Source organism: Lissotriton vulgaris, chromosome 5 (genome assembly GCF_964263255.1).
Source record: "Lissotriton vulgaris chromosome 5, aLisVul1.2, whole genome shotgun sequence".
In the NCBI taxonomy this organism is placed as follows: Eukaryota; Metazoa; Chordata; class Amphibia; order Caudata; family Salamandridae; genus Lissotriton; species Lissotriton vulgaris.
In genome coordinates, this window is record NC_141693.1 from 1,457,100,799 (window position 1) to 1,457,113,290 (window position 12,492).

Here is a 12,492-nt window from a genome sequence, read left to right on the forward strand (position 1 = left end):
AAGTATTTCTCATGTCACTTCCTGCGATGTCCCTGAATCAATGGTCAAGTGAGTTCACTTTTTGTGATGCCAACTGGTTAAATGGTGCGTGATGTTACTTGGGGAAAATTAACTGGAGACTTGACTTTCATTCTCCAAGATGCCATAAAAGGTTGAGAAGCATGTTGTTTATAACTGTGACAATATGCCTTTCCTTGTGTCTATATTGACCTTTTCAGGTTTGATGCTAGAGGGAGAGGTAGCCACCGGATGGGGGCAGAGTCTGATAGCACAGATCCACACTAAAAATGTGATTGTGGTATAACAGACAAAGATCAACAATGTGATCCCTACTAATGCACCTCTGCTGGAGTTTCTGCAGAACCATGAAGCCAGTGCGAGTGTGTGCATATGTATTAAGAAATAATAGAAAAGCTCCAATGCAGCTAAGATGGTTGACAGAGACTGGCTTTCTTGTATATTGGTACATTGACAGTCATCATCCAGGAGGTTGACAAACTCTCAAATGCTGCAAAGACGGGCAAGCACATACCGAGAATGGGCATTTAGCAATCCTGCTGGACACCCATATGAGGCTCTGTACACCATCTTTGGTTCTTGAAGATCCTCTTCCAGAAATGTTAATGCTGTTATCAAGGTCGATTAAAATGATCACTAAAGAAGGAATCGCAATCTGTTTTGCTGATGTCCACCTTAGTATACTCCTTGTTTGTGCTCATTTGACTGCATGAACGAAGCAAAACTGCACAAGGTCTTTCTTCTTTGCATCATCCTGCTATTGATTCCTTTTTTTTTTTTTTTTTTATTGACAAGCAGGTCAAGGTGATCAACAAATACATTTTTTACAAAACATATAATATAAAATAACGGTACAGATCAACATACAAATAAAGTAACGCCAGACTCTTTGCATTACACATACTTCAAATGTAGCCATAAGACAAAACAGAAAGCAAATAGATAAATGATGTATAGTCCTGTATCAACGATAAAAAAATGGAAAAACACAGGTAATACCCTAAGGCCTACTACTATTAGTATCTTATGTAGTCATGTACTATTCTGAAAAGGTGCCCCATATTTTAACAAACTTCCCGGTTGCTTTTATTCCCCGGTTCCTTGCAATTGAGCCCTCCATAGTATAGATTTCATTAACTAACGCCCACCATTCCATTGTATGAGGAGGGTTCGGGGAGATCCAAGCTCTTGCAATAACCAATCTAGCACTGGTCAGGAGAATGTTTAACAAATCTGTATTGGTTGTGCTAGATGGATATATAGCAAGCAAAATTGAGGCTGTTGATAATGCAAAACTAATCAGTTTTTGTTTATGTAAAATGCTTTCTATTACCGACCAATACCCTGTTAATACCGGACATGTATATATCATATGTACAATATCTGCAGCCACCAGCCCACACTTAGGGCATTTAGTACGGTCACTGCTCAGATTGTTTTGTGCCCATTTGGAAATTCTCAGTGGTGTATAGTATAAGTGAGATATTGTTCTGTACGTTTGAAGCATTAGACTGGATGAATGACTCACTTTATTAATGTTTACTAAAGCGGCTGTAATATTCTGAGTTGTCAAATTGAATCCTAATATGGAAGTCTATTTTATCGCTAAATGAGGAGCTTCATCCAGCTTGTTTTGATTTATACACTTATATCCCATACTAATTAATGATTTCCGATTCACTGAATAAAAACAACTCCATAAATCTGAGCTACTTACAGATATCAAGTTCATTTTACGAATTAAATAATCCCTTATTTGAATATACTTAAAACACATTATTTTCGGTAGTTTAAACAAAAGTTTCAAAGTTTCAAATTGTAAGAGGCCACTTGAACCATATAAGTCTCCCAGTTTTAGAATACCATATTTAGCCCAATCTCGTCCAGTATTATCACAAAAAATTCCTGGGAGTCCAGGATTACCCCGAAGTAACAGGTCAGTGTGAAAAAAAGAAGTCTCACAATTAATCAAAATCATATGCCCAAGCACAGGATGTCCAGTGGAAGCTGGAAGACTTGGAGAATAGGCTAAGGAGAAATAATCTTAGAGTCCTTGGCATTCCTGAAGGTCGGGAAGGGAGTGATGTTAAAGCCTACATAGTAAACTTATTCGAGAAAGCTTTCCCGGAACTGGATAGCTGGAACTGGGCCCTAGAAATCTAGAGGGTGCATCGGACACCATTTAGGATACGCCAGAACAAGAAAGAAGGTGACAAGCCTAGAGCAATTTTGGTATTCTTCGGGAACTTTATTTTGAGACAATCTGTGGCTGAGAAAGCAAGACCGGATACCAGGAGAACAGGAGAGGGGGTCACTTTTTTCGTTAGACCTGACTTCTGTCACTCCACGGTGGAGCGACGTTGGAGGCTACGACAACTAATTAGACCCTTCCAAGACAAAAAAATTCAGGTTTATCTCATAAATCCGGCTCAGCTGAAAGTAATTTATTTGGGTAAAACAATGTACTTTTCCTCAGAGGTTAAAGCCCAAGAGTTCCTTGATTCTGTATAACTGTATAACTGTATTACTAAGGGACTATAAGTGAAAGAGAGGCATTCTAACTATATGTTTCTATACTTGGGGCGTTTGTGCGGTGGAGGAAGTGTCTGTGAGGCCGAAATCACAGGTTAAGTATGGGTTTGAGTTGAGTTTTGAGCTGAGTTATGGTGAAATAAGAAGAAAACAGATATAAATCACGTAATTATTAGGGTTTTTTGTTCTATGGGTTTCTGAGGTATACACAAGTATGCTGGTCTATTGAGCCTATTTGCTGTGCTGCACCCATCACATGTACAGACTTTGTCTGGGCGCCTTGCCGGGGAGAGTGCGGGGGGGCCAAGAAGGTGGGTGGGGAAGGGAAGGGGGGGAGGTCGGGATGGTGAGTGGTGGGTGAGGGGGGAGAAAACAAAAAAATGAAGAGAGTTCGTACTGGTAATGTGATCATAAATGCAAAAGTAAATTTGAAACAAAGGATATATTTCCATCATGTATGTACTAGCTACTTGGATAGGTTGATGAGTTGGCAATGTTTGATATCCAGTTATGCCTAAGCTAAGGATTGGATCTCTTAATATAGAAGGATTAAATGATTGAAAAAAGAGGGGGAAGTTTGAACAATACCTTAATTTGGTGAGTTTAGACATAATATGTCTACAAGAGACCCACCTACCCTGGAAGAAAAAACATTGGTTAAACTTTAAAGGTTATGAACTGCTATCATGCTCATCCCAGACCTCCATGATAAGAGGGGTGGCCATCATTAGTAAAGTTGGGTTAGGGGGGCCAAAAGGTGTAAGGCGGATCCATTGGGCAGATGGGCCATATGTGAAGTGAACTTGGGTATTACTATTTGTTCGGTATACGGGTCTAACACAGATGAGCCCGAGGTCTTTAGTCGTATTGAAAATGAATTAATTGACTGGCCAACCCCCATAATATTATGTGGGGATTTTAATATCTCAGCTAATTTCTTGGATGATAGTTCCTACGTAGGTAGGAAGCCGAGGGTGTTTAGAGCGGTAACATCAATGATGCAGTCACATGGTTTAGCGGATGTATGGGGAAATTTAGTGATAGGTGACCCAGGGTTTACTTACTTCTCGTATCCCTTCAATAAATACTCAAAACTGGATTACTTTACGATTTCGACCACCCAGTTAAATAGGGTCCAAATAATTAAGCTTCCTAAAGTTCTGTCAGACCACAATCCTCTAGTTTTAACCATGGATATTAATAAACCATACAAAGCCCCTAGGCCGTGGAACTTTGATAAAAAACTATTAGCAGATATGGATTATATTAAACATATGAAAATATGGTCCCAGGCCTTTTTTGATGCTAACAGGTACAGTGCATCTAGGGGAGTGGTTTGGGACAGCTTCAAGGCAGGACTAAGAGGTGAGACCATAAGTTATACCACTCGGGTTTGGAAAAAGATCAACCGGGAAAAGGAATTACTGATGGGAAAGTTGAGTGAGACCGAGACACAACACAGACAAGATATAATTCTAGGGGTTCAATCTGCCGAGAGTCTACAAAGAGTAAATTCCTTAAAAGCAGAGATCCAGAAACAGCTAGCTATAAAGGCGGCAGCTAAATATCAGTCGCAGAGATCAAGGCTCTACGAAACAGGGGAGCAAGCAGGAAGAGCACTGGCATAATGAATCAGGCAGGTGGCTTCTGAGAATATAGTGACACAAATAGAATACGAGGGCCAAATATATGATAAATCAGGTGAAATTCTAGAGGCCTTCAGAAAATTTTATCAAGAACTGTATCAGGAGGAGGCGGGTGCAGAGGTTTCAAACACAAGTTGGCCAGACATGGGTAGCAAGTTAAAACAGGCTCATATCGATTCCTTGGACCAAGATATTACTATGTCTGAATTATTAGAAGCCCTGCAGGATCTGACAAGCGGGAAGGCTGCGGGTCCGGATGCTATACCGTTAGAGATGCACAAAAGTTTAAGAGATGAAACGACACCGATGCTTTTAGATTTGTTCAAGGGGGTCATGAGCACAGGCATAATACCCGAGTCCTGGAAAGAAACCAACATAGTGATCTTTCACAAAAAAGGAAAACCAAAGACTAACCCTGGTTCCTATAGACCAATATCTTTGATCAATAGCGATAATAAGCTGTATGCAAAGATCATGGCCGTACGCATGGGGAGGATCATTGCGTCTTTGGTTTCCCCCTGGCAGCATGGGTTTATCCCAGGAAGGGGTACCACCGACCACATTAGGAGAGCTATTACCCTATTTGATATCGGCGCTGCTAGGGGGGAGGAGGTCGCAATGATCCTCCTTGACGCGGAGAAGGCATTTGATCGCGTCAGATGGGGCTTTCTTTGGAAGGTCCTGGAGGCAAAGGGGTTTGGCCCAAGATTCTGCCAAGCTATCCAGGCTATGTACTCATCACCTATGGCAAGAATCCAACTAATGGGAGAAAGATCTGGTAAGATCAACATAACAAGGGGTACGAGACAGGGCTGTCCATGTTCACCAATCCTGTTTGCCCTTTATATAGATCCTTTAATTATACAAATAATGAATAGTGCGGCCATTAAACCAGTAGTCACTAATGGGTATCAGACTAAACTTCTCGCATATGCGGATGACTTAGCCGTTATTACCAAAGACCCAGAGTCAGCTATGAGGGAAGTGGTTAATATAACCGGGCAGTTTGGAGGTGTGTCGGGCTACCGATTAAATGTGGACAAAACACAAGTATTATGCTCCAAAAAAATATCTAAACAGGATGTTAGATATGTGGACTCTGTAGTCTACCTGGGTATAACAATAAACGCAGAACCTGGAAAAATAATTAATGAGAACTTCACACCACTCATGCATTCAATGGAAACAGATCTAAAAGGAATGGACTCACTCCAGTTGTCATTAATTGGGAGGGCTAACGTCATAAAAATGTCAATGTTTCCCAAGGTTCTTTATAAATTTAGGTCAATTCCATTCAAAATTGATGAGAAGGTTATTAAGCAGATCGAGGCCATATTTATGAAATTCCTGTGGCAGTATGGCAAAATAAGGCGATCAAATAGATATTTGTCACTGCCTCAAGAAAGAGGAGGGTTGGGACTCCCAGATTTAAAGAGCTATCATTTTGCATGTCTTCTTACAGATATGGCAATCCTGTTCCATCCAGGGGCCCAACCCTCAGACAGGCGGGGATACCATCAATTTTTCAGCTACTATTGGGTAGTGAAGCAGCAGGGGTGTTATTGAGGAGAACTCAGAGGAGCTATTATAAGAAATATGGGTATAGGTCACTTGAAAATGTATGGCATATGTGGGCAATTGTTAAAAAAAACCTAGATATACCCAGTTTCCATCATCTCACACCTCTCTGGAATTCAACATTATTTCCAAACCTTAGTAGGGATGGATCATGGCGCCACTGGGAGAGTCAGGGCATTGTCACGTTGGGGCAAATAATGATTAGGGACGAGTGTAGATCCCTGGAAGAACTTACGCAGCATTACTCGCTACAATGTTATCAAGAGTTGAAATACCTACAGCTTGTCAACAGAATTAAATCAATAAGGCCACGTATCAATTTTACAAGGAGATGTGAACTATTGGAGTATTTGAAGTCGGGGGGTCATAGAATCAAGGATATATATAAAATATTTAGTGAAGCATCAATGGATGATATGGGTAAAATGGAATCAGTCTGGTCCATAAAATTGGGGGATCCGGAAGTAGATCTTGATAAGGCCCTAGCGATGGATAAAAGATTTCTGCGTTCCTCAAATCTCAGGGCCCAACACTATAAAACTATATTCAATCTATACTACACGCCGGCAAAATTATTCTCCTGGGGGAAAGCGGCTGATAGTAATTGTCCCAGGTGTGGAAATGGTCCAGCTGACATTATACACATGTTCTATGGCTGTGAAAAATTAAATATTATTAAAACTGAAATAGAGCGGTTTTTAGAGGGGCTGCTAGATGTCAAAATTAATCTATCCCCAACCGTGATAATAACTGGATGTGATGTGAAACTAGATATGCGCACTGAGGTTGAAGCTTTAGTTTTTATCTTTGTAGCAATCTTTAGGATTTTAATCAGTGCAGCATGGAAGGATACAGAAGCACCTACGTTTCAAATGTGGATGTGCAGAATGTTGGGTATTCATAACATTGAGTAAGCACTTTATGAACTAAAGGGAGCCAAGACAAGGGAAATGGGTATGCGACTTTGGGCCCCAGTAGCTGCCTGGAGAGCAGCAAGAGTTTAAAATGACTCCGTGGTATAGTAGCTATTCAATCTGTCTTTTATATTTTTTTTAAGGATGATATATTTGTATGTATGTATTTATGATGGGAAAGAATCGGCTGTTACTATGTATTTGTAATATATTTTGTATGAATTCTCAATAAAAAAAAAAAAAGGGAAAAAAATAATCAAAATCATATTCCAAATACGTACTGCATCCCGTGCAGTCTTGAATTTTACGCGTTTAAAATAATTTGGGTCCTGCACTTTTGCCAGAAATTGTTTTGCCTCTCTGCCAAGCATGAATTGATGAAAAAAAATTGATTATAACTAGTAAACAGACTACGAAGCCGGTTCAGAAAAGAAGCAAAAAAGTAGGCTCTAAAATCAGGGAAGTTAAGACCCCCTTTTTCCAATGGTAATTTCAGAATTGCCATCGATCTTCGAGGCTTCTTATAGCCCCACAAAAAGCTATTAATGATGCTGTCCAACTTTTTAAAAAACAAATTATTAACGCGCAGAGGAATACAATGAAAAAGATATAAAAATTTAGGCAAATATTAATTTTAATCAAATTCAATCGTCTCAGCATGTTAAGCGGTATCTTATGCCACTTTTTTAAAAGAGCTGCCACTTCTTTCAATAAAGGTTCATAATTTAATAAATTTATATCCGAGATCTTTGAAGAAATTTTAACCCCTAAATAAACTGCAGCCAGACAATATCCTGGAACTTGAGGATTAGACTGGTAGTTCATTATAACTTGCGTTTTATTCGTGTTAAGTTTATAACCTGCAATAGCCCCAAAATTATTAGCTTCTTCTGAGATCCCTACCAGTGCCTCTACCACATTGGTAGTGTAAATGGCTAAATCATCGGCATAAGCAGTGATTTTCAAAGTTTTGTCTTCATGATGCATGGGTTTTATTTTAGCTTGCTCTTGAAGGGCATTAATAAACGGCTCCATAGAAAGAGCAAAATGTAGGGGTGACAAAGGGCACCCCTGCCGTGTCCCCCGTAGGATTGAAAATTTAGATGAAACAGCCCATGCATAGCTAATCTTGGCATTAGGGTCCTTATATAAAGCTTGTATACTTCTTAAGAAGTGTCCTTTAAAGCCGTATTGTTTCATCACCCCCCATAAATAATCCCACCCCACTCGGTCAAATGCCTTCTCTGCGTCTAAAAGTATCATACCGAGTGGAGTGTGATTAGTTGCTGCAACATCAAAGGCGGTAATCGCCATGTTAACATGGGTAGTAGTGTCCCTCCCGGCTACAAAACCATGTTGTTGTTCATTTACCAACAATGGCATAAGTGGGGCCATGCGAAGAGCTAAAATCTTGGAATACGTTTTAGCATCAGCATTGATCAATGATATAGGACGGTAAGAACTGCATTCCATAGGTGGTTTATTTTTCTTAAGGAAAAACATAATTTTAGCTGTATTCCACGATTCTGGTACCTGCCCAGTGACACCAATTAAATTAATAACTAAACACAGAAGTGGTAAGATTTCATCTGCACAAATTTTATATAATTCTATGGGGAGAGTATCCTCACCAGCAGCCTTATTAGAGGGGAGAGAGGTAACAGCATAGTGCAGTTCCTTTTACGTGACTTCTTCCTCAAGCCCATTAACACATTCTTGTTCTAAATATTCGCGAACTGGGAGATTTTTATTAATATACATTTGTATCTGCATTTCTGTGCAACTTCCCTCTGGGGTGTATACATTTTTATAGTATGTTACAAACTGATCAATTATTTGTACTGGCTGGGTATATGATATATTATTAGGGCCTTTAATGGATTTTACTAATGTTGTAGCTCGGTCATCTGCAACTTTGTAAGCCAGGGCCTTTCCTACCTTATCCCCGCATTCATATTGTGCCCGTTTATATTTAAGCAGCTTTCGGCTATTATTTTCCCTTAATGCACTTTTTAGGGTCGAGCGTGCAGTCACTAATTTAGTTTCTAATTGTTCAATATCTTGCACCCCCAAACCACCAGCTCTCAGATTGTCGGCTAATTGTTTTTCCAGTTGCAAAATACCATTTATTACAATCTTATCCTTTTTCCTTTGTTCTGCGTTTTGTTTGCATACATACTGTTGCGCGAGCCCCGTAATAGAGGCTTTACAAGCGTCCCAGACTGATAAAAGTGATGCACTATCTAAATTGATTTCAATAAATTCTTTAATGTGCGCCTTCAGTGTTCCGACAAAAACTGCATCTGTCAATATATATCTAGGGAAGGTAAACAATCTAACTTCCGGAGCCCTTTGTATTATACTGCTATTGATTCCACCTATTTTTTAGTGAAGATGTTATACATTTTAATCAAGGATTTATAGTGTGGCCTGGTCATCCTAAAATGTAATGAATCTCTACCATGTTCAACCAACACCTGCAGCTAGGATTTCTGTTCCATGCTTTCAGCATTTAACCAATATATTGTTACCTTTGATATATCATGTTTGAGCTTCTTCATGCCTATGTTTTTTGGGTATTTAATTTGAGGTAGAGATTGCAAAAAAGTGCGCCATTGGCCAGTTGCTTTTTCTGGAATCCCACTTGTCGTATGCCCTTTATGGTTTGTAACTGGGACCACATGTCCTAGTTCTCGGGTTCCTGCATTTGATCTTTCAGTGCTTAATTCAAATCAGTGCTCCATGTCACATTGACATGTCCCAATACAGCACATGCTATGTCCAGTTGCTCTTCTCAACATTTCTTTTTTGGCAATCCTCTTCACTCCCAAAAACATAGGTTATTGTTGTTTCTTATTCTCCATTTTATGTTTAATATTCATAGGTTTACCAGTCACTAGGTGTTATGCTAGCATTTAAAATGTTGTGGGCCAGCTGTCCTACGATGGCCACAGCAGGAGCATCCGGCCTACTAAGGGCCTCATTAGGATCGCGGACGGACTTGCGTCCGTCCGCGACCCCAAAGGATGAGGGACCGTCCGCATGGGCTGCAGCGTTCCCTCATGTGCGATTAGGATGTGACCGCCACCCTGGCGGTCACATCCTGGATATTTAACATTGCGGCGGGTGCTGTTTCAAGCAGCACCCGGCGCAATGTTAAAAGTGCATGTTTAACATTTACATGCACAAAGCGGCAGGCACCGCGCGGTGCCTGCCGCTTTGTGCAAGTAAATGCTGGGGGGTACCATAGGTACCCCCCATGTGCACCCCCCACCCGCCAACACCCTGCGGGCCCGCAACGGGCCCCCAAAATCAAAAGTACACATGCTTTTCCACGGCGGAAAAAACGCCGCGGAAAAGCATGTTTACAAATGCTTCCTAATTTGGCTGGCGGTGTCTGATAGGCACTCCCAGCCAAATGAGAGCTTTTCCGCCGCGGTTGTAATCTGACTGCGGCGGAAAAGCAGCGGACAGTAACCAAGACCCACCAGCCATCGTAATGCGGCGGTGGGTCTTTGGTGAGTCCGCAGAGGATTTTCCGCCTCCTCCGGGCCGGAGGTGGCTTCCCCCGGCCCGGAGGAGGCGGAAAATCCTCCATCATAATGAGGCCCTAAATGTGGAGCTGTCAGACATTTTTACCCCTAACACGGCCCCTGCATTCATGGCTGGAGTGGCTTCTAGGAGAAATAAAACAGTGGCATTCGGTTCAATGTATCATTTCAACATAGCAGTCCTTCTTTCAAATTAAGAGTATGAATGTGCCCCACATCTTTGAGTTTTCTCCCACTGCATGTGAGCATTCTCAGACTTTTTCTGATAAGGACTAGGGTTGGGCGATAAATTCCACTGAGTTTGTTAGGTTCTGCTCACCCTGTGATACGCTGGTAACACGAAGTTCCCGGGCAAAAATCCTCCAACTGCTGTATGGTGGTGTTTTTTCTCACATGTGGATCACCAATGGAAAGTTGGCAAGCAAGTGCGAGAATTGGCGTCCCATAGTGAGATTTCTAAACATGGGTGGTCGCGACCTATCGAAGTAAGAAAGCTTCAGCTCAAGTACAAAATCTACTCGAGCTGCAGCAAATAAGCAGCGCCCTGTAGAGCACCAAGTGGTGGCTTTTGTGCAGATTTTGCAGCATGGACCAAGCATGAGCGGTGCGACGTGCCAGTTCCGCATGCGGAACTCCGTGGAATCTTGCAGATTTTTCATGTAACTTCGTAGGATTTCGCTGAGTGAAACTCTGCGTGTTCTGCGGACTGAAATCTGTGAATTCTGCTCTCTCCTAATTAGAACTGCCATGGACTATCATAGTTTACATAGCAGACTCCAAGAGAAACGACACAGGTGAGAATGGTGCCAGAGTGGCCAATTCCAACCGTGTTGAGTTTCCTGCAGCCTACCATCAGAAATACCTTCTTCCCACAACAATAAATTAGATGGCCAAGTGACGGGGGTAGACAGAAACCCATCAAGTTTTGGCTGATACCTGGGCAACCTGCTGCCACTGTTTTCTATTTGAGAAGTAAATTAAGGCAATTAGCAAAATTGTTTAATTAAATGAGTGCCATTGGGATATAACAGCAACTCTGTTCAACCCTGTGAGACTTTGCAAGTGATGTTTCGAAAGGAACTGTTATTAGTTCTGTCCCTCTGTATGCAGGACTATTTTAATGAAGCTCTTCATTCTCTTTAGAAAGCACCATGAGGCTGTCTACCCCACCTACGGCTGAAACAAGAGCTAGGGTATCTCCTCTGGACAATAGAGGAATCAGTCAAGCCCCACCTAGCAAACGTAGCTTTACAAGGGTCTCAGACGACCCAGAGAGAGGAGTATCAGATGTCCACCTCATTGAATCCTCCAACTCCACAAATTTCAAAGAAGGGTAAGTCCCTGCATCTCTTCCACTCGGAGAATAAAGCGTGTGATAAAAAGGCTCTGTGTTGCAGATTATGACATCTGATCTTTTACATAGTGGGGAAACCCTGGCCGATAAGGGCCACCAGTCACATCTAGCTTGACGTTTCCCAGCTAGCTGAAATAACATATACTCTACTTACTCCCCTGAACTGCCTTTACTCTTGCACTATGATCATTCTCCTGTGCCTTCTCGAAGCCTGTAACTGAGTTCACCCCAACCACTTCTGCAGAAGGTGATCTTATGCATTTACCACTTGTTCACTTCTTCATGCTCTGCGGATGTAGGTCCTTGCACCTCTCTTTATAACATTTCTCGCTCTGGCATCTTCCTTGCTCTCATTTGCGCTGTCCCTACTCTATCTTTATGTCCCAGGTATGTATTCGGTGGCACTGGGCTCAGTCTTAAAACACACTTCTTGTTTTACAAGCTAAACTTCACCACTCTGCACCCCAAAATATCAAAACAATAAAAACAGGATTTGTTTAATAACTGGAGTTAGGGTGAGTTGGAGCATAATGTCATAATATTTCAATGTTTTGGGCAGTGACTCGATAGATACAGTTTCTTGTATTAGAACGTCTATTTCCTTTCTACACGCCAAATAATTCAAAGAGAACACAATTTCTGTCTCAGGTATCCATTAATGGCAGTTTTAATTCAATTAAGATGGACTATCAAGCATGACTAACTCAGATTTTTCCCCACAGCTCTCTGAACAATAAATCGAATCTACTGCTGATTTTGGTGCCCTCACTACTGCTCGGACTTGTGCTGATTGCTGTTGGGTTCTTTGTCATGACTAAAGCACGGTGCATGAAATACAGAGGTGAGGGTCGTTCCATTGAGGGGTGGCTTAATCCTGGCACACACAGTATTTATAAAAA

At 41.4% G+C, this 12,492-nt stretch overlaps 1 protein-coding gene across 1 annotated transcript in view; it reads left to right on the top strand.

Annotated features, from left to right (window-relative positions):
• Positions 1–12,492, top strand: part of LOC147712743 (polymeric immunoglobulin receptor-like) — a 260,657-nt gene that overhangs the window by 207,191 nt on the left and 40,974 nt on the right. The window contains exons 9-10 of the mRNA XM_086920372.1: positions 11,383–11,572; positions 12,316–12,434. Coding sequence (XP_086776498.1) covers positions 11,383–11,572; positions 12,316–12,434 — 309 coding nt within the window. The remainder of the gene's footprint in view (positions 1–11,382; positions 11,573–12,315; positions 12,435–12,492) is intronic.